Source organism: Episyrphus balteatus, chromosome 1 (assembly GCF_945859705.1).
Source record: "Episyrphus balteatus chromosome 1, idEpiBalt1.1, whole genome shotgun sequence".
Taxonomy (NCBI): Eukaryota; Metazoa; Arthropoda; class Insecta; order Diptera; family Syrphidae; genus Episyrphus; species Episyrphus balteatus.
Genome location: NC_079134.1, coordinates 2,775,111 through 2,797,313, shown reverse-complemented (window position 1 = coordinate 2,797,313; position 22,203 = coordinate 2,775,111). Strand labels below are relative to the sequence as shown.

General features: G+C 31.5%; 2 protein-coding genes across 2 annotated transcripts in view; both read left to right on the top strand.

Moving 5' to 3' along the window:
• Positions 1–14,742, top strand: part of LOC129906377 (ell-associated factor Eaf-like) — a 28,562-nt gene extending 13,820 nt beyond the window's left edge. Inside the window, exon 2 of the mRNA XM_055982120.1 lies at positions 14,239–14,742. Coding sequence (XP_055838095.1) covers positions 14,298–14,735 — 438 coding nt within the window. The 5' untranslated portion in view covers positions 14,239–14,297 and the 3' untranslated portion in view covers positions 14,736–14,742. The remainder of the gene's footprint in view (positions 1–14,238) is intronic.
• On the top strand, positions 14,742–21,707 carry LOC129906376 (monocarboxylate transporter 10). The gene is made up of 10 exons (XM_055982119.1): positions 14,742–15,384; positions 15,463–15,744; positions 15,865–16,038; positions 16,109–16,268; positions 16,349–16,490; positions 19,684–19,824; positions 19,893–20,054; positions 20,130–20,301; positions 20,361–21,057; positions 21,112–21,707. Exons 1-10 carry the CDS (start codon positions 15,042–15,044, stop codon positions 21,335–21,337), a joined length of 2,499 nt encoding a protein of 832 aa, XP_055838094.1. The 5' UTR covers positions 14,742–15,041; the 3' UTR covers positions 21,338–21,707.
• Positions 21,708–22,203: the final 496 nt, after the last annotated feature.

Genomic DNA, 22,203 nt, shown 5'->3' with positions numbered 1-22,203 from the left:
TGGAAGACTTATTCCTCATAATATGGCCTATCGATTGACACCAAATATGTCCTTTTACATTAATGTTTACTCATATTTTAAAATACTGATTTCTAAAAAAAAAGCAGAAATATCGAAATCCTTTACTTTTTAGTAAATCCAACATGAACAAAAACACCTTAATTAAGGAAAATGTAAAATATCAACGCCCATTATATTTAAAAAGTCAAATATGTAAAGAAAACCATAATAAAATACATGAAACAAAATTTGTACGTGTTTTGTAATTTTATATTACTATTTATCTATTTATAAATATCTTATTTGTAATAAACCATTCGATAAACTGCCTTGTAAAGCTTCAAATTTGCTTCTCCTAGAAACTAAAGTATACTTTTCTTATAATTTTTGATGTGCTGAGTTAGAATCCGAAGTCAAAAAAATTATATCACGTGAGGATTTTAAGATATTCGCATTAAAGTATCACAAAATCAAGTTTTTTCTTAGAAAATCTCAATAAAAACTACTATATCTCACAAACCAGAGCTGACCGAAATTTTTTGGGTTCGGATTCAAAATCAGCACACTAAAGTCCATTAGAAAAGTATATTTTTGTTCTAGGGAGAAAGATATATTAATTTTTAAAGATCAGTTTTTTTTATGATAAGATATGCCAAACCTACTAAACTTACTTAAATTAAGATATCTCGGAGAAGAAAAGAGATATTGAGAAGATTGAAACTGAATTTGAAAGAAAAAAATAAGTTATTTTATAAACCGTAACAATTTTAATTGAAAAATATTACATTATGCCAAAATATTTCTTCGAAAACAGCAAAAAAATGGGTGTTTGAGATTTTCTAAAGGGAATATCTAAAAAACGTGACGTGCTAGATCAATTCTGGATTCGGAATCAGCATACAAAAATCCTTTAGAAAAGTATAGTTTTTTTTAAAGAAGGATTTCCTTGCAGACCAGTGTTATAATATTCAAAGTCAGGTTTATCATTCAAGATACAAAAACAGTCAAAATATCGAAAGTTAATATAGAATACATCAATTAATTGAATTAAAATTTTTTTCTGAGCTTTATCTATGTGTTCTTTTCTCAACCACAATAGCTCAGCAAAAGTTTTAATTCACTTCAATTAATTTCTAAAAATTAGTTTTTATTTTTTAAAATAGGTAATTGCACTCAGTTTGTTTATTTTTTAAAAATTTGATGCAAAATTGAGGAGAAACGGTTATCCACAGAAAAAAAACTGTGATAAATTTTTGATTGGGTTTAAAAAAATCTTACAAATTGGATGTAGCTTGGCAAAGATAAAGCTAGTTGAAGAAAAAGAGAGGAAAAATCATAAAAACCGTCATAACTCGAAAACGGGACGAAAACGCGATGAATGATCAACCATCCGGTATTTATCCAACACTGGACACAGAATATCGAACCTGCTAGTAACTTCTTATTAAAATAGGGTCAGGAAGGGTTAGAGATAAAAATATGAAAAATGGGGTATTTTTTTCCTGATTTGGAACCAATCTAGGGAACGTCGCACTTAATTTTCGTAAAAGAGTAAAATAAGGACACCCTAATGTGTATATACAGAAAAAAAAACGCAGTGAAAGTCGATTAGTTTTATAAGTTACTTATTACTAATTAAATGCGATGAAATTTAGAGGGTCACTGTGGTGTATGCGTAACTTTTTTTTTAATAAAAAAATATTAATGCAAAATATTTAATTATTGAGTAAATGAGTTGAAGTTTTTTGACCATTTGAAATTAAGTTGATCATAGAAATATTTGCAAAGGCGATACATTTCGGATTCGGAATCAGCATACAAAAATCCTTTAGAAAAATATAGTTTTATTTAAAGGAGGATTTCCTTGCAGACCAGTGTTATAAGGAGGATTTGCTGTTGAATTAAATCAAGTCAGAAGGAATTGAATGGAATTTTACTGGTGTGAAAGATTACTCTATATATTTTCTTGTTAAAACAAAGAAAAACTTAATTTCAAAAATATTCACAACAATTTTCTTTAAAGAACAAATTTGTGTCTTGGTTTATTCTTCCTAACTTAAATAAAACTCTTAGTAGTTTTTGAGAAGAAGTAAGAAAACCCAAAGATGCAGGAGCGGATTCGTTAATACTGCTTTGTGTTGTTGATTTTTACGGGCTTAGGTATTATTGTCATTATTATATTTTTGCTCATTTCGAATTGTGCTAAGGATAGGTATTTTCTTTAATCAAACATCCTCAAGTCCCAATCGATGGAAGTTATCAATTAGAGCTGTAGCAAATCGTATGTATTCGTTACTAAAATGCGGGTATTCACTTCAGTAACGAGTAACGAAACGTTACTTTCTAAACAGTATCGTTACTCGTATGTTTCGTTACTGGGTACTGAAGTAACGAAACATACGAAACATACGAGTAACGACGCGATTCCAGTTTAAATACTAAATCCGATGTAAGAGAAACGAAATGAAGTGATACACTCAATTTGTCGCATTTCGCATCTCGTGTCGGTATCGTAACCATAGTCAGAATGCTAACTGCAGATAATTATCTGGAGTTTACTTTTTTTCTCGATTAAAACAGTAGTGCCAAGGTTCAATAAATCATTTTGTTATCGATAATTTATACAGACATATCAAAAGAGACGTTTTTGTATTTTCTCTATTTGGCCGAAATATGTATATCCACGACGCAACCAATCTGTTAATGGTGTTAATGGTATTGATATTTAGCTTAAGAATGTACAAAAGTTTTTTGGTTTTTCAAAAAATTAGTTTATTTTCGGTGCAAAATTTTCAACACAAAAAAAAACAGAGAAAACGAGGTTTGAAAATCAGTCTCAATAGAAAAAATAAATGAAAAATTGTTCGACATGGTTGTATTGAAGTGTTAATATTTCGAGATCTGCGCGTTGCACTTTTGAAATAAAGGTCTCTAAAGAATTGTGATACGATTACTGAAAGAATATAAACAAAAAATTACCAAAGTTTTGTGTAAAAATTTGGAAAAAAAAAATCAAAAAAGTTTCCACGTTTGATAAAAAAAAAACGAAAAAAATTCAATATAGCTACCTTTAAACTCTTATTACATGAGAATGCCGCAACTAATTTTAATGTTAATGACCTTAAAATGTAGTTTAGATTATAGAAATTGTTTTTGGTTTTTTTCAAAAAAAAAATTTTTACACCCTTATACCAATGTACGAAACATACTTAAAATACCAAACATACGAAACGTATCAAATACATGAAATATACGAAATGTACGAAACATACGAAGCATGCGAAAGTAACGAAAGTAACGAAACATGCGAAACACACGAAACATACGAAATATGCGAAAAATGCGAAACATACGAAAGTAACGAGTAACGATATTATTGATGCGGTTACTAGTATCAAAAGTAAAAGTAACATGCGGGTACTCATATTGTCGTTACTTTTACAGCCCTATTATCAATAGTAAGGTTGCCATATCACTACATGACATCTAGGTACTACCAATTCTGTACTTAGGTCCGAGCTCTCAGGTAAGATGGAAAATTTAATACAGATTTAATTTGTTTTTAGCTTGTCGTATTTCTGAACCCGTGAACCCGACTCCGTTGAACCACCAGAAATTAATACGATATTTGTAAGCTTTGCTAAGCATGTATATGGGTAAAATTTACGGCGGCCGCAGCGTCCTTTCAACTATTCTTAAATTGTCAATTTTTCAGATACAATTTAGTTGGCCAATAAGCCAACTGGCGAGATCTGCTTTCGATTTGTTGAAGCTTGTCCACACCAAAAATTGAATCAACAAAACCAAAGAATGCGTTGGTTTCTGAAGAATTTCTACTCTCCAAACAATCTAAAGAGTTTTGATCGGCCTTCGTCAAAGTACCATGCTTTTGCAACACAAAGCAGAACTGGGTTGATAAGGGTCTTATATAGAGTCAATTAAGTTGCTGGACAGAGGGCATTGCTGGTCAATTTCCTTTTCAAATCAAAGTTGCTTTAATTTCTGTAGTTAGCTGTAGTTATTGTTTATGTTTGGTCCATGATGAGCACTTACACTCCTTTTCATCAGAATAGGTACACAACTTTTCAAATGTTCATTATTCTTTTTCCCGAACAGTGATGTGTGGCCTAATAAGTATTTACTGCAACGATTAAGATTATTTCAAAATTACTATAACTTTCCCTTTGGTTCTTTTATAAAGTATTTTTATAGAAAAATTAGTAATTTTATTTGTATTCTTTAACGTTTTTCTGGATTTTGGGTAAATTTATTTATAAAACGATTAAATTGAGTTTAATTTAATTACTAAATTAACATTTCGAAAAACATTGAGGGATTATAATACCTACCCTAATAAATTAAATAAAGTATTAAGGACCCATCAAACACGCTATATATGACAATTTTCGTTTCGATTCAGCAGCATATACTAAGCCTTACGTGTGATAAGCAACCAGTATTGAGTGTCATTTCCAATACAGAAAATTATAATAGGTACATAATCAATTCATTTAACTGAAAAGAAAGTTTATAATATTGCCTGCTTAAGTTTTTCCATACAATAAAATGTTACGCATACGCCACAGTGACCCACAAATTTTGGTTTTTTATATGGATGAACTACATATTTTGACCTCAGACTTTGAGTACGAGTTTATTAAATTTTGTTCAATTGCGTTTTTAAGAAAATGAAGCAGGCAATAATGGTAATAGTGCGTAAATTCTTGAAGGTAATAAGAAAGAGAATATGTTTAGTATAAAAATATTTAATTTATTATTATTTATTTATTTCATTTATTTAATTTTTAAATACAATTTTATCATTTCACTAAATTGAAAATTTGAATGATCATTGAAATGATAATATTGTATTCTATAACTTATTAACTTCACGTTGTTAACCCTTTTCACCACTTGACTGTCTTAAAAACGGAAATAAAAATGTTCAATGATGGATTTCAATAATAGCTATAACTGGCCCCTAAAAGGCGAAAAGTGTAGGTGAGTTAGTGCAAACTAATAATTCTTTTGGCTCTCATTTAAAGTGCAATCTAAACATTTTCTTACCATGGCTTACAAGTCAAAAACGGTGCTTTCAAATATATCATATGGAATTGTGTTCCTATAGAAAACCATAAAAAAAAAAAAACCGAGAAAAGAACCAAAACACCTCCTGAAGAAAAGTTATAAATTGCTAAAAATACTTTTACTAACAGGATTGCTTTCTACAAACCTAAAGTAGGTATATTGATTTTAAAGTAAATTTACGAACTTTTTTATGAGTAGTCGAATATAATTCACTTTTGACACTTGATTTTAAAAATTTAAGTGGTTAGCAATCATCCCTTTGATAAATGTAGGTATTGCAAACAAATAATAAAAAGATTTATTACAAATCTTATTATGTGCTGGTATATGTGAAATATATAAGAAAATACAATAACCTGGGACTAGAGAACATTCGGATTGAAGCGCTTTTAAAGAAAACCTTTCATTTTATAGGATTTTCTTGGGGGACCCTTTATTTTTAACTGACGATTGACATAAAAAATATCTTTATTTTTGCATTGTTTTTAACGACAGCTTTGGGACTGTTTTCTCAATTTCAAAAAAAAGAAAAGAAAAATCAATTCGTTCATTCTAAGGTCCTGTGTCCCACTTTAAATGGCAAAGGGCTTCAACATCAACTGCAGGTAACTAAAGGACTTAACCATCAGTGTTTCTCCAGTATTGCCGTATATATACATCCCCAGGGATTGTTCTTTTCTTTTTTTTTTTAAATGTTCCATGACACTTTTTTTTTTTCTTCTATCCTTCAACCGACCCACATTTATATGCGCCTCCTTGGATAAAGATTCAACTTTAGGCTTGTGGCATTATTCTGTTTTTAGATTTTGTCGCGCCTCAGTTAGGTACCTATGACTTTTTATCTGGTCTCATTTCTTTTATTGTATCTCTCTATTCTGTATGGATATCTGTTTTAGGTTATTGTTCATTTTTTTTTTACTTTAGGCGCAGCTAGGATTTTTTCTTATTTGCGATTTAAAGAAAAGGTACTCGTATAAATAAAACATTTAAAGGACGAATTCTATGAATTTAATTCATATGAAATATTAGAAAAATATTTAAGTAGGCGTATAAAGTCTGAATTTTGGTGTAGTTTATCTTGACTTAAAACAAAACAAATTAAGGAGGTAAACAACAAGGAGAAACATCTATGTATTTCAAAATTGCTTAAACGCTTGAAGACATTGTACATACATATTATGTATTTGTTCCATATATACTTACATTCTTACATGTATTAAATAATGTATGCATTTATAATGAAACTGAAACATCACCCTGCGGGTATCGTAAGGTAAAATACAATATACGTTATTACTCTTTAAGTTAAAAGCTTTAATACATCGCATTGTCGGTGTTTGTTCAATGTTCACAGGCTATGTGTATTAGTCGATTTTCGTGGAGCAGATAATAGCTATAAAACCATGTGTTTTCACTACAGCGCGATGTTTTTTAAGCAACGCTTTATTAAAGCACGAAATTATTTCATTTTATCATTGTTTAAAAAATTTCAAAAGTAAACTAGCTTAAAAGCATGTAACTTCCAAACAAATACATAATCGGATTGTCATGAAATTTTGAAATTTTTTCTTTCTTTTTCGGTTACCACAACTACGAATGACTGAATTTTATAAATTTCTTTTTTTGACGTGATAACGTCTTATAAATCGATGAACCATGGCAGCCACCACAGAAAAGTGACGCCATTTTCTCCCGTTCCATTCTCGCGGCAAAAAATTTCAAATCAAAATTAAAAATAAACTATCTTCTATAGTGCCATAAATGCATGGATTCCATTAGTTTTTTTTTTATCAGTCATATTTTACAATAATTCTTCCAATACATAACCATTGAAAAAATGTTATAACCGTTGAATAGTGGCTATAAAAAAGTAATTTAATTTTTTTTAAATGCAAAATAGAAAAAAACTTTTGTTTATTATTGCTGTACAATTTTTAAAAAGCTTGAAAAAAAAACTAAAAATAGTGTCAAAGACATGCTAGCTCAATCATTATCTAGAATAAGCTTATTAAATTCCTGCGTGGGATATTCTTCAATCGTAATCCCATGAGTAGGAGGTGTTGATTAAACACACACAAAAATAAATTAATTTCAAATATCCTTAATTCCAAGACTAATTTTGTTTAACTATTTATACAAACAAGAAAAAAAAAACCTTCAATTCAAATGTAGTTCATTAATATTTAATGATTCTCGCAAAATGAAAACAAACAAGTTAAATTTAAATTCAAAATATTTACATTGCTTTTGCTATCAGTAGAAAATCTACTTTGACGAGTTAAAAATCAAAAAATCATTTAAATACTCCTCTGTGACGCGATGAAGCAATCTATTTATATCGATACGACATCGAGGGTTAAATCAGTGTTGTTCCTGTCTGCAAATAAATCTGCTGTATATCGTTCTATTTCCTTTGATAAATCACAGGAGTGGATTTATATGAGTTCACTTTTGATGTAAGGAGAAAAGATGATTTGGGTTTTGCTGGTCTACCGAAAATTAATAAACAACAAAAAGCATAACTATGCAGTAAGTAATCGCTCTTATAGTTATATCAACTAACATTTCAGCTTCGGTAAAGGTATTGAAGAAGCTACATTTCAGCTTCTTTTAAACTTTAGTTAGGTTGTTGGGAATGGAAAAAGGAGAACGTTATACCTACCTTTACAAGAATTGTACTTATAAAGTCTCAAAGAAGCTTACACGAAGTTTTACCGAAGCGTTACCGAAGTGTTACTGAAGCTTTTAGATTTGACAGATAGCTTCGGAAGAGCTTATATATCTCTTTAATACATGTCTTACCGAAATGAAAAAAAAACTACAAAAACAAAATAGAATTTTCTTTTTTAATTTGAGGTTGTTGGGCATGGAAAAAGGAGAACGTTATACATGTTTGACCCTTTATAAGAATGTACTTATAAGGTCTAAAAGAAGCTTAAACGAAGTTTTATTGAAGTATTACCGAAGCTCTACCGAACTGATTATTACTTGCTCTATAGGGCAAGTATTGGTTTCGTGTCGAAAAAAAAAATTGAGGTTTTAATCAAAACCAACATTACGATGATGGAGAATTCCGAAAAAGTGGGTCCCGCAATTCCGTCCGTGCGTCTGTGCGTCCATCTATACACATTTCCACAGCCTAAACGGGTGGATGGATTTTCTTCAAATTTGGTACAGATGATTTTTATGGAATTCTGAAAGTTGTTTTTTTTTTGTTTTTTTATATCTTGTTTAGAACGTATACTTCCCATACGAAAAAATACGATATTACGAATTTCTCGAAAACAGCTATAAAGATTTTGATTAAACTTTGTATACGTAATATTTAAAGCAGTTTCAATAAAACTGCATTTTTATTTTTTCTCAAAAAAGTCAAATAACAAAAAAACATTTTTTTCATTTAACAAAATTTTGCCCTAAATGTCGGCTCTTCCCCAATATCAATTTTTTTAGAATTTAGATCCAGCTTTTTAAATCTACAAGTAGACTAACATAAAAGTGCTTTGAACTGCAAGAGCAAGTACGTGCGACCCCAGTCGTGCATTTTATTTTTTTTAGGCGTATGTTGATATCATGTTTTATTGAATAAATTTATGTTCCTCTTTTAATTCTCCCGGGCCTTAGCAGTTACCTTTGGAATGAATCCGCTCCTGGTGTTTTATTGACCTTTTTAAAACATGTAACTTAACTATGTATAACTATGAACTGTGTTCAATGAAAGAGGGTTAAGCAAATATGAAAAGCGGCTATTCGGAAACTGCATAAGCTCAAGTACTATAGAGAGTACCTACCTACCTCTTCAAAAAGGGCATAGGGTTGGAAAAGTTTTTTTTTTATAGTTGAGCATTGGAGGAAAATGGGACGGATAAACACAATAATTATTGTATAATTAGCATTGTAATGATGACATGAAGGTCGACTGTAATTTACAAAACATTATACCTACATCTGATCCTAGGCCTGTCACTCAACCGAATGATCTAAATTTTAAGGTAATTATAATTGAGCTTATTAATGTTCTTAAAGGCTTTAATAAATAGTCTAGAATAATTTGAAAGGCAATTAACCTGGGATTTGAGGTTATTTTAATTTTATATGAATGAAAATTCTACATCAATCATCATGTTTTATCGCTCTCAGGTTTTTCAGTGAATAGAGCAAAGCAAATTTTTGGGTTCTGCTTTCGTGGTTATTCGCTTTTAAAATAAAAACAAATTGTTGTTAAGTTATGCATCTCTAAATGCACATTTATAGAATTTTAAGAGTTTTTTTTGGGGTTATATTGTATACAAACACACAACACACGCTAAATTCTCATCCCTCTCGATGGAATTTATTTTCACCCCATCACAGTTTAAAAACACTTTTTGAATACCTCTCCACTCCATGTGTGGCTACTGGTTATGGCATGCATGTGAGCAATAATCTTAAAGCGTGAAAATAAAATTAAAAAAAAAAACAAAATTGCTAAAAATAAAAGGTGATTTTAAAATTGAAAATGAGTCTCTTTATGGGTAATTTTTTATATAGCGTGTAGGTACCATATAATATTATATTTTTTTGTTTGCAAAAAAAGAAAACAATTTATATAAAGCTTATAAGGGATGAGTTATTATTTTTTTAGTATTTTTTTTGCCTAGCTTATAGGTATTGATTTCATATAATAAAAATTATAATGATATTGATAAGAAAAATATTGCAATCGTTTGTAGAATGAAATGAATCATTAAAAATAAGTAATGGTTTGCCAACGTTCATAATTTTGATTTTTATTTTATGCTCTAACAGCTTTGGGAAAAATTTTTCTTTCTTCGTAAAATGTATGCTGGTACCAAGTTATTTGATGAAATCAACTTTTCTTCATCAGTAATTCAATATTGAAAAATTGCTGTTTTCATAAGAGTCAATATCAAAGCTCTATTGTTGAAAAATTGAAACGCAATTAACTCTTGAAGGGCAAAATTCAATATTGAAAAAATTCATCGATTTCGACAAAACTGACGAAATTTTAAAAGTAATACCTATTTTGAAAAACATTACAATTTAAAACCTAAAATCAAAAAGGCCTGACAGATCTTGATATTTTTTAAATATTGCGTTCGACACTCGTATTCGAAAAGGACGTGCCAAAAATTAATTTATTAACCGATTTGATTCAGGGTATTCCTCTACAGAATGGAAAGAGTAAATTTCTAGAATAAAAGCGGTTGAAAGTAAGTGATTTTGTGTTCATTTAATTGTTCAAAATTCAGGACAAAATTGATTATTCAATGGGTTATAAAAGAAGGTAAAACCGCGGAGTGCTATTGAATGAGAGGGTGGAAATTGAAGAAAGGGGTACAAAAGCCCCTTTTTTGGTTTTTTTTTTTCAATATATCTCGTAATAAAAACAATATTTTTGTAAAGAATTAAATTTCCTATCAGAATAATGTTTTTTTTTTTAAATTGATGAACACAAATTTCTTGAGTTTTTTTACTTTTTTGGTTGTGTCTTTTATTTTTACTTTTTTAGTTGTGTCTTTTACATTGTTCTAATAAAAAAAGAAAAATAAATTTCTTTCAAAATTAAATTTTTTTATTGAAAATTAACCGAAGTATGGCCATTTGAACCGCTTTTTTCCTATTTTTAGTTTTACTCAAAAGTAAAAAAGTAATGGAAAGTACGATAACTTAGCAACCAAGATTTGATATCGGTTTCTTGTAGAGGGGTTAGGTAAATACAATCATTGTTTAGGGCGTGTCTATTTCCCCCCGTTTAGGCGGGAGGGGCAATTTAAAAAAAAAAAAATACTTAAAATCAAAAAAAAAATTTATTTAAAAACAACGGCAACACTTACAGTTATGAATGATACTTTTTTCGAAAGCTAAAGTTATACACTTAATTTTAATTTTAAAAATAGGCCATTTGAATCAATTGTTTTCAAAACAAATGAGTGAGTCTGGTAAAGAAAGTAGTTTTTCTATTTTTCAATTTTCTAAAAAAAAAACAAGAAATCACCGGAAGTGCACTTTAAACTTCAAATTGTAATAGAAAATGACTGAGAGGGGCTACAATTAATTAATTTTTGCACAACAAATTTCGTTTTGCAATGCAACAATTTCTAGAAAGAAAAAAAAATTGAAAATTCAAATTTTTTGAAAATTTTGACCGTTACATATGAAATTGAGTCTTATTTTAGCGGGATATTGAAATTTGAATTTCGCATTTTTTTGGATTTAAAGGTTACTTTTGAGCTATTTTTTAAAAACAAAATCTTGAATACAAAATTGGGGTTTATATCAAAAATAATGTATTCAAAAGCTTCAAATGGCAAAAGACAAAATTTAAAAATGAATTTTTTAATGTTTCGTGCATTGGTACAGTGAACAGGAAGTGCACTTTTTAGACTTCAAATTGAAATAGAAAATGACTGAGAGGATCTACAAAATTAATTTTTGCCCAACAATTTTTGTTTTGCAAAGCTACAATTTCTAGAAAAGAAAAAAAATTGAAAATTCCACTTTTTTGGAAATTTAGACCGTTACATATGAAATTGAGTTTTATTTTAGCGGAATATTGAATAGGGTAAAAGCGGGTGAGATGGCATACCTTTTTTGTTTTTGACATATTTTTCAAAGTAAACCACATTTCATATTTCTAACAAAGCAAAAATGTTCTATATTCAATATCCAACGTATAATTATGTTTTAGAGAATTTTATATTTTTAGTTTATATTTTTAAATTAATAAAGCAAAAAAGCTTAAAAAAAACCATCTCCCCCTCTAGGGTGGGTGAGATGGCATACCTTGGTAGGTGAGATGGTGCATGAGTTTGTTTTAGGTTTCTATTGCCACATTCATTGCACAAATAGTTAACCGATGTGCAGGAGTGAAGCACCAATGCATGCAACTAGTCGTCTTTTTTATAAAAATGTTGGATTAAAAAGTTGGTTTTCCTTCAAATTTGAAGCTATTTAGTTTTTACTTGTTTTTTAAGTTAAAAGAATGTTTTATATGTCAACGAAGCAATAAATACAAACTATGTCAATGCAAACGTTTAAAAAGTTCACATACACAACCTCATTCTAAATTGTGTGTTTTAATGAAAATTTGAACTTGGCTAAATTACGAGTACTTAAAAAAAAGATTTTGAGGGTGATATGGAACATGCTAACACTATACTCAAGTAAAAAAATTTAGCACGGAATGCGCCATTTCACCCGCAAAAAACTGCGCCATTTCACCTTTTTTCGCATAATTCCTATTCATAAGCACACAAAAAAAGCAGATAGAACTACAGCTCAGATTTCACATGCAATGCATAACTTATACTCTCTTGTATGTATTAGTGTATCAAGGGCATCTAAGATCCTAACGACTCACAAAATATCGGAACAAAAAAAAGAGCAAAAAAAAAAAATTCGAAAAAAATCATCACATGATTAGCTTTGAAAATTTTTTTAATTTTCTGTATCACAGTCAAAGAAACGAATACTGGCTACTTCGATTTAAAATATTTAAAGAAAGCTAAAAATATTTTTCATACATTTTTAGAGCAATAAATGTACAAGATATTTAAAGTGCGCCATCCCTCCCGCCGCGCCATCTCACCCGCTTTTACCCTATAACAAAAAAACTAATCGAGCTACAAAATCGAGGTTTTTGGATTTCGTCTTAGTTTAGATTACTTCAAATTTCTGCAAAAAAAAAAATGTTTGAATTTCGCATTTTTTTTGGATTTTGAAAGGTAACATTAAAACAAAATCTTGAATATTTCAAAAACGGTTTAAGATACAAAATTGAGGTTTATATCAAAAATAATGTATTCAAAAGCTACAATTAGGTACTGGAAAAAAAAACTTAAAAAAGTGATTTTTTAAATAAGTCTCCACTGGCCTCATCAAACCGAAAGTGCACTTCTGAAACTTTAAGTTGAAATAAAAAATGACTGGGTGGAGTTACAAAATACAATTTGCGCAATAAATTAGCATTTAATTAGCTACAAATTTGGACATCAAAAAAATATTAGTTTTCCTGCTTTCGTCCGCTAACTTCAGTCTTATTTAAGCGGAATTTTGAATAACAAAAAAACTGTTCAAGCTACAGAATCCAAGTTTATGTAATTGAAACGCATTTAAAAAGCTGCGAATTTGGAGGTCAACTAAACTCATTAATTTCAATCATTTCAGATTTTGTCCGCTAACTTATTTTAGCGGAAAATTCAATAATTCAAAAACTATGCGAGCTACAAATTTTTAGTTTGCGCAACAAATTAGCATTTAATTAGATACAATTAATGAGATAAATTATAATTGATTCCGCCAAAGGACACTAATTATTATTATAAAAAGGAAAACTGACCCAAAAATGACCCAAAAAATCAAATAATTTTCTGTAATCTTTCTATTTCATTGTTTTTTTAACCTAAAACTACTCAAACCCGCCACTAAACCTTTCTTCGAAAAACTTCATTGGTCAAAAAATCGAAGTTAAAGGTCATAAAATGCTCATAAAATTATAAGTGAAATATGAAGAAAATCTTTATTAAATCGCACTAAAAATCTTATAAAAAGTCACCGTCATCAAACTTAGTTACGTATGTTACTTGATTTATGACTTTTACACTCACATTTTGACCAAATGTCTAATTAAAAGAAAAACTTAGAAACAAAATGCTTTTGAAACTCCTAACAGAATTAAAGACCTGTTACGAAACTCAACTAACTCTTCATATAAAGAACATTTTTGATCCCCCTAAAAACTTTGTACACACATCAGTCTCCTAAAAAAACATTTCAAAGTATTTTTTAATAAACGTACATATAAGGGGTAAAGGCCCAAGCAAAATTCAAATAATGCTTAAAATCTCATTCACTCAAGGATTCATTAAAATGGCATTTTATCTCTCACCTTTGAGTTTTCAATCTACATATACATGAGTTGGCTTCAACAAAAGTTTTTGTTCCCGTTCGAACACTCCTCTTTAGCTTAGAGTTAAGCAACAACGTCTCCCCCACCTCAGACTCAGAGTCATCTATTAAAATGTCATTTTATTTATTTCCATATACTATAGGAGTGTTATAGGTGTCTTATATGTGTATAAAATGAACAAACAAACTTTTGTCTATATATATTTTGACACTTTTTTTTTTTTCTTTATTTTCACACAGATACACAATTCTCTTCTAAGAGATAATGAGTTGGAAATCTTGAATAAAAGTCAATTAAAATGATTGAAAAGTGCACATGCAACCGTAGAGAGAAAATAGACTTTTCAATCAAACAAAGGATGAATGGATGTTCCCTTGTCCAAAGACATCATCAGCTTCAGCAGTACAACAATCCGACACCGGAATATCATCCTATATCCCATAGTTGTCCACAACTCACGACATCATCGTCGCAAATTCATCCAGCAAACAACAACAACTACAATTGCAATTGCATCAACATAAACTATCAACAGCAGGAGCAGCAGCAACCCCACCACCAACACTACCTTCATCATTATCATCAGCAGCATCAGTATAATATTGGACGACAATGCATGTGTGCCGCCAGTGGGGGCGATAGTCTTCGTCATTTCAGCAACAAACAAAATTGTAGCAGTATCCAGCCACAGTCACAGCCACCTTACCATTGGCCATCATCGACAAGCACAGTGTGACAAAACCAGTGTTCCAGTAGTATCGACCTTCGTCAACCCGAGAAAAACCGGTCGGCGCAGTGTAGCACTACCACCACCAACAACTTAGAAGGTGCTACTCCTGCCCCAACTTCATCCGTAGCTCCTTCTAATGCGCTCACCACAAATAGATACATTTGTTGTCATTGTAGTTTTAATAACAGACCCATCATCTGGTGGGTATCCTGTCCACGGCTGTCTTCCATCGCATCGTCAACGAAATTAGATACAAAACCAAGTGTATCCCATTTGGACTTGCGTCAGCTGTACAAGCCCACCGCCACCGCCATGAATAATTTCTATAATTCTTACAACGCCTATAACCAGCAGCATCATTTGCATCAAGCGGATGATACAGTGCTGCCTGCCACAGTTCCCCTGCCGCCCACATCGCATTTGCGGAGACAGGCAGCGGCAGCGTCAAGACCGCCGAGCTTTGGCAATGGCAACCTATCCAACCAGCACTCCCAATCAATCACAGCCTTATGCAATGTTTTCGATAATTATTACGGGAATAGCTTTACGTGTCAATGTCATGGAAGTTTAGGTACCCCCAAAGTCCGCTCGGATCAGTGGTTCGAGGAACAGCAGAAGCCCAGGGAGCTGCCAATGCCACCCAGCTGCTATTCAGGTTTGTATCATTATTTTTTTTTGTTGAATTACCAAGCACAATGGCCACCATAAAGAGCATCCTTTTCATCACCGCCAGGATATGAACGAGGGAATAGACTGACTGATGATGAGGACTCGACATTTCCAGCGGGCCTCCTTGACCGGGAATTCCACATGCTGCATAGGAACATTCCGGCTTTGCGAAGGTCTGGCGTCGATATTACCACAATTCGACAGCATTTTTATCCGGACGGTGGCTGGGGATGGATTATTTGTGGGCTTTCGTTTTTAGCCCACGTTTTGACCTCAGGATTGCAGCTCTCCTATGGATTGCTGCTCTTCTATGCCACTCAGCATTTTGGTAACAAAAGCGAAATAGGTAAAGAAGGATTGTGTTTTTTATTTTTGTTGACCATCATTCGGCAATTTTGTGTGTGTGTTTTTTTTTATTTCTTTTTTTGTGTGTTCAAACTTGAATGAACATTTGGAATTGCTGCAGATTGGTTAGGAGCGTTAAGCTGGTCTGTATCGACAATTGCTATTCCAGTTGTAATAGCTTTTTGCAGAAAGAAATCGACTCGGCTTTTGGCTGTCATTGGAGGGTTGGTGCTGCCGTTGGGTGTTCTTTTCACATCGTTTGCTACCCAACTTGGTCAAATGTCTTTTAGTTATGGTAAGCTAAAGTTGGAAGGGGGTTGCTTTTTATACATATTGACTTTGGTATACTCATAAAATATTTGCAGGTGTCTTAATAGGGCTTGGAGTCTCAATGGTACGAGAATCGTCGATCATAATGATTGGAAATTATTTCAAAAAACGTCGACAGTTTGTCGAAATGGTTGCCATGTCGGGAGAGGGAGTTGGTTTGGCCCTATTTTCAGTAATCCTTAAAGAGGGTGTGGGGTGAGTATATATAATGTGGAATTTATTGGCTTGCTCATTTTTATTGTTTGTTTTTCTTTTGTTTCGGTTTTTTTTTATAGGAAAATGGGTTGGAGACTTGGATTGCAAGTAATAGCTGCAATGGTGTCTATTAGCTTTTTCATGGGTCTATTGTATAGACCGGCTTCGCTTTATCATCCACAGCGGAGAGCTATTCAACATCTTAAAAATCAAAGGAAAAAAGTAAGTTAAGTTTTAAGGATTCTAAAAACAGTAGTGATGAAAAATTTTTTTTAATACAATGAACTAACAAACGAGAGTTTTTTTTCTATATTGAATTTAAAAATTTACTGGAGTAATTATGATTTGGTTTAAAATTTTAGAGAAACATTAATTTTATGTTATTGATAAAGTGAAGGATTTATCAGTCGAATCTTAATCCTATTTTAAGCTAGAACTACATCGAAACGCAAAAGTAAACAAAAGTACAAAAAAACAAATTCATTGATGTGACATTTAAAAATTTAAATTATTTGAAAAATAAGAAACTTTTTTTACTTTTTTTTATTTGTGTTTCTACATATGTAGTTCAGGCTTTATGGAATGAAATTATTAGAAAAAAAGTAAAATTTGAAAAAATCACTATTAGCCCATCCTGAAGATTTTCGATTTGGTAGGTAAGCTTTTGTCGCAGTTGATTCGAGTTATGGGTTATTGAATATTCCAAATATTCGGCCTCGATTTTCAAACGCAACACAAACTAAATACAAAGCAAAATGTTAAAATTACCCAAATTTTAAAGTCCTTGGCCATTTAATGTCTCAAAGACTAATTTGTGACAAGAACATTGAATAACATCCTTAGAACTTATAAATTTCAATAATTGGAGTCTTAAACTGTCCTCAGTACTTGGCTTATTTTGAAAGGTTAATAACAAGAAATCATTGCCAATGATAAACAAAAATAATCCAAAATGTAATAGTTTCTAAGGTTTTGGTATCCAATATCGTTATTTTTATTAAAGTTGAATAATTTTTTATTAATAATTGAAAAATTAAAAATTTTCTTACTTGGCTGTTTTGGTAGTGCAAGTGCAGGCACTTTGTAATTTCGACATACGTTTCAATTTGTGTGCATATTGCTTGGACATTGACTGTAATGAAAAATGAAATTTTTCGCCATCGAAGGTGAGTTCCATCAACAATTTTAAATGTAATTTCTGTGGTACAACTTGTCCTAGAGTGGTTAAACGAAAAAAATCAACTCATTGAAAAAAACATTTCGAGAACGCATAGCTTTTAGTAATTAAACCCTTATGGTTCTGTCAGCCATTTTGACCAAGATAGAACACTGAATTTGCACTAATCTGCAAAGTATTGGTTTCGTGTCAAAAAAAAGTTTGAGGTTTTAATCAAAACCAACATTGCGATGATGGATAATTCCGAAAAAGTGTCTTGCAATTCCGTCCTTTCGTCTGTGCGTCCATCTGTAGATACACGTGTATCTACGTGGACGGATTTTCTTCAAATTTGGTATAGATGATATTCATAGCATTCTGAAATTTGTTTTTGTTTTTTTTTAGGTATGTATACCTCGCTTAGAAAGTTTACCTCCCATGTAAATTTTTCAAGTTCTACCAAATATCTCGAAAACTGCTCTAACGATTTTGATCAGTTTATGCATTTTTGGTATAATATAAGGTTCTTTTATAAGCTATACCTAATGAATATAGTTGATGAACATTACATCTTTATATTGCTTCGAAAGCAGCAAAAATAGGGTTTTCTAACATATGTAAATATTAAAAAAAAAACCTGTGTGCTAAAGCAGTTCTGGCTGCAGCTTCGGAATCAGCATACAAAAGTCCTTCCGGCAAAGGAGGAATCTGCATGGTCCTTTGATTGATAGGACTGGCATCTTTAGATCATGATTTTTAACCATCACCCAGGTAGCAATCGTCTACGTGACAAGCTACTGGCTTAAGCTCCAGCGCCCATTTAGCATCGAAAGACTAGAAGCGAGTTCGTCCAAAGTAAGACCCGATGTGCAGGTATCTTTGTCGTAAAATTAAAAAAAACTGTAAATAAAAAACTTTGCATATACCAATGCATAAAATCAAAGCAAACTAAAATACATTTTGCCTGAGGTCCAATAGGACCATCCATAAATATTTACAAAATTTCGACTGACCACTACTATGTTAAGTTAATATTCAGAAAATGCAAACTAGTTTATATTTGTCTAACAGAAGAGAACATTTTTTTTAACTAACAAGAAATGTTTGACAAAAAAAAATACGCATACGCCACAGTGACCGATTAAGCTTAAACTCTGAAAATAACTAAGTTCAAAGTTGTTACCGCTGTATTTGTGCAGCCATATGGTTAAAAGTATAACTTTTAACTGAAATACTAACTTTTTTAACCTACTCTTTAGGGCAAGTATTCGTTTAGTGTCAAAAAATAATCAAATTTGGTGCAGATGATTTTTATGGAATTTTAAAAGTTAGTAAGAAATTTTTGAGTTATTGCAATTTTCTCGAAAACAGCTTAAACGATTTTGTTAAACTTTCCATATGTAAAATTAATTTTTTAGTCGTTTTTCGGTTTTTCCCCTTTTTTGACCAACTTAAAAAATAATGGACTGTAATTTTTTATAGAAGCGGGTTTTGGTAGTCTTTTTCATACTTACAGTGATGCTGCCAGTGTTATCTTTTTTTGAAAGCTGGTACTTCTTGTGTGGTTCTATTTCAATTTCGTTCAATTCTGACAGTGCCATCCATAAGAAAACACTATAATTTTTAATTCAAAGAAGTCAATTTTTTGTTAAAATTTTAAATTATCTTTCAAAAAATTTAAATTTATATCAAGGGATAATTTTTTTATTGCGTATTTTGTGGTCCATAAACGACGTTAAATTTTGTGATGAAAATTAGATTAACTAGGAAGTAAAAAAATGTATGATACTGATGCAAAGACGGTAATACATATCTAAGTTTAGCAGACTTCCACAATGCTATTATAATTTTTTTTTATTTGCAAAATAGAAAGCATTGTTTTCGGACGGCGGAAACTTTTTGAACAGGTGAAAGTATGAATTTGCTGAGAGATGTTATTTTATAGACCACAGATTTTTTTTTCAAAAAAGAGGCTATTGGTGATTTTGTACGTCCTATGTCTTAGCCCGATTTAAAACCGAAATCGACAAACGCTACTCAGATTCTTTACTAAAATTTGAAGAAAAAACTTTCATCAATCTATCATATCAAACTTATCAATTAAGTCAAGTGCTAAAATGTCTTGGACTAAGGCTTAGATTGAGAAATGGCGTAAGCAGCACAATTTTATACAAAATGTATTCATACTAACCGCTCTTTCTATTTTCTTAAACAAATGTTTACTTACTAAAGCTATCCTTTTTAAATTTTTATTTCTAGGTTAAGGAAAAAAAGACAACAGTTCAAAGTCCAAAGAAAAGTTTCATAGATCTCGTTCCAGCAAGATCAACGACAGTTAGAGTACTTATTATAACTTCAGCTGTATCAGCGCTGGGAATTTATGCTCCAATATTTTCAATGGTAAATTAAAACACCTTTTTGAAATTTATATATAAAATTTATTAATTTAATTTAATTGTTCTCAACAGTCACTGCATGCTGCCAAAGAAGGTTGTGACATCCAAGACTTGGTGCTACTACAAACATTCCTTGGCTTATCAACAACGTTGGGAGTCGTTATAGCCGGATCAATTATAAAAAGATCTTGCAGAATAAATAATACTTTTATTTCGGTGCAAATCGTTTCTCAGGTAAAAAAGCTTTAAATATGGGGGACAACAGTCTTTTTGAGAATCATTTTTCATTTAAACTTCTTGTATTTTAAGGCTTCACTGTTGACTGTGGCGGTTTCAATACTTTTCCTTTCTTTTGTCCTCGGTTTTCGGCCTCTATGTGTGCTCTGTTGGATATATGGCATTGGATTTGGAGGTTTTCGATATTCATTGAAAATGTTGGCTCTGCAACGAGTAAAGGCTAAATATTTTACAAAAGCATGGGGTAATTCATTTCACATAATCTCTGTTTATATTAAATTAATTTTCATTGCATACTTTTAGGCCTTATAAGAGGAGCCGAATCATTGCCTGTGATTATAAGTGTGCCATTGACTATGTTTTTGAATGATTACTCCCTGAAATATGGTCGAGCTGGATACTTTATCTGTTCAGCAGCAGCTGCCATTGGTGTTGTTTTAATATTTTTCGTTGGCTATTCGAGCACTAGACAAGGAATTTCAATGAAAAGTTGCAACAATGGCACCCTAAGGTCACAATACTCCACTGCCAATAGTAACTTTACTCCAGACCTACTCAATCGAAGTTACCTAAACTTACCTGCTGCTGCTGCCGCTGGTGTCGTTGGTGGTGCCGGTGGTGGTGGCGGTGGCGGTGGCGGTTGCAAATATATGGGACAATGCGGCTGTCAAGCCTGCTTGAGCCTCGTGCAGCAGAGGAGCTGCTATAATTGTCACCAAGTACCTAATATTCCTCCCAGATGTCATGCTGCTGGAACTAGTCATTTTAATCCCTATACAAACTCGTATTGCTTTAACGAAAGCATGATGTGTCCCCAGAAGTACAATGCTCTGCGGGAAAACCAAGCTCGATGCCGAAAATATACCTTCGGATCGGGCAGCATTGGGGCCAACATGGGAAGAAAGCTTCAGAAGAGTTTCTCCTTTGTCAGTAATCCATGTACTGCTACGTGTGTTTGCACATATCCTGAGCAATATTGTTTGCCATGTACTCCTAAAAGGTATGCAATTAATTTTTTTTTCTCTAAAATTTTATTAACTTTGTTCATTTTTAGACCAAAACAAGCTTTACATCCAAGTTCATTTACTCGAAACTATGGCGGTGCTGGATCGTTGTGTCATTCATCAAAAAGTCGCAGTGTTCCCGAAGGCTTATCAACTTTTTCTCAGGCTTGCCGATGCCCAGCAATGCATTGCCAAACATATAACGTTCAACGCCAACGATCACAATCTCTGTCGAAGCCACTTCATTTTGTCGAACAAATAACGACTTCTGTCTGACCCATAGTAAAATATGAATAGAATCAATGTTAGGAATTTTTATGTAGAACCTTTTAATAAAATACATTTATTAAATTAAAAAAAAAAAATGAAAACCCCCTCCTTAACCCGACCCCACCCTTTAAACGCCATCCAAAGATTCAAGGATTCCTTTTAGAGAAGTAATCCTATTTTATGGAATAAAATAAATTAAAATTAATAAATGGAAGTTTAAAAACGAACGATATACACAAATTGTGTTCACCAATATCAGGCATATCGAAAAGTTCAAGTATTAGAATGTATTGTATATAAAAGCTCGATATAGGATTTTTATATAATATATTATGTATAATAGGAGCTAAATCAATGTTAATCTAATCAATTTCTTTTTTTTTGTTTTGTTTTTTAAATAAAAATAAATCAAATTTTTGTCGAAAATTTCTTGAAAGTATACATACGTTTTGGGGAAAAGGATCATCTCTAATCATATGAAAACATCAGAGATCGTAGAATATCATTCAGCTCTTTCCAACCTCTGGATAATAAATTTTAAAAGAGGATTTGTATGGAAGAAAAAAAATTAGAACTGAATTTTTAGAGATTTATCGAAATTATAAAAATTAACAAACAACTTCAGGTTGAAGTTCAAAACATCACTTGTTATTCATAGGCTAAGCTCTCAAGCTGCTTCTCAAGAGAGAGTACAATATGTGCGTACAGTACACATGTACAGAACATATGTATAAATAAAACAAAGAAATATGATGTTCTCTATCTTTTTGAGCAGTCATTTTAGAAAGTCAATCCTTTTATTAGAAGATGTAGGGGAAGTAGGGGCAAGACCGCCCACTTAGTGTTTGACTGTCTTAAAAACCAATAAAAAA

Excerpts from the sequence above, each read along its gene's own strand:
- LOC129906376 (XM_055982119.1), top strand. The coding sequence starts at position 15,042 with ATGAATAATTTCTATAATTCTTACAACGCCTATAACCAGCAGCATCAT. Across the intron at positions 20,055-20,129 it reads CGGTGCAAATCGTTTCTCAG|GCTTCACTGTTGACTGTGGC; the intron begins GTAAAAAAGCTT and ends TTGTATTTTAAG. Across the intron at positions 21,058-21,111 it reads TTGCCATGTACTCCTAAAAG|ACCAAAACAAGCTTTACATC; the intron begins GTATGCAATTAA and ends GTTCATTTTTAG.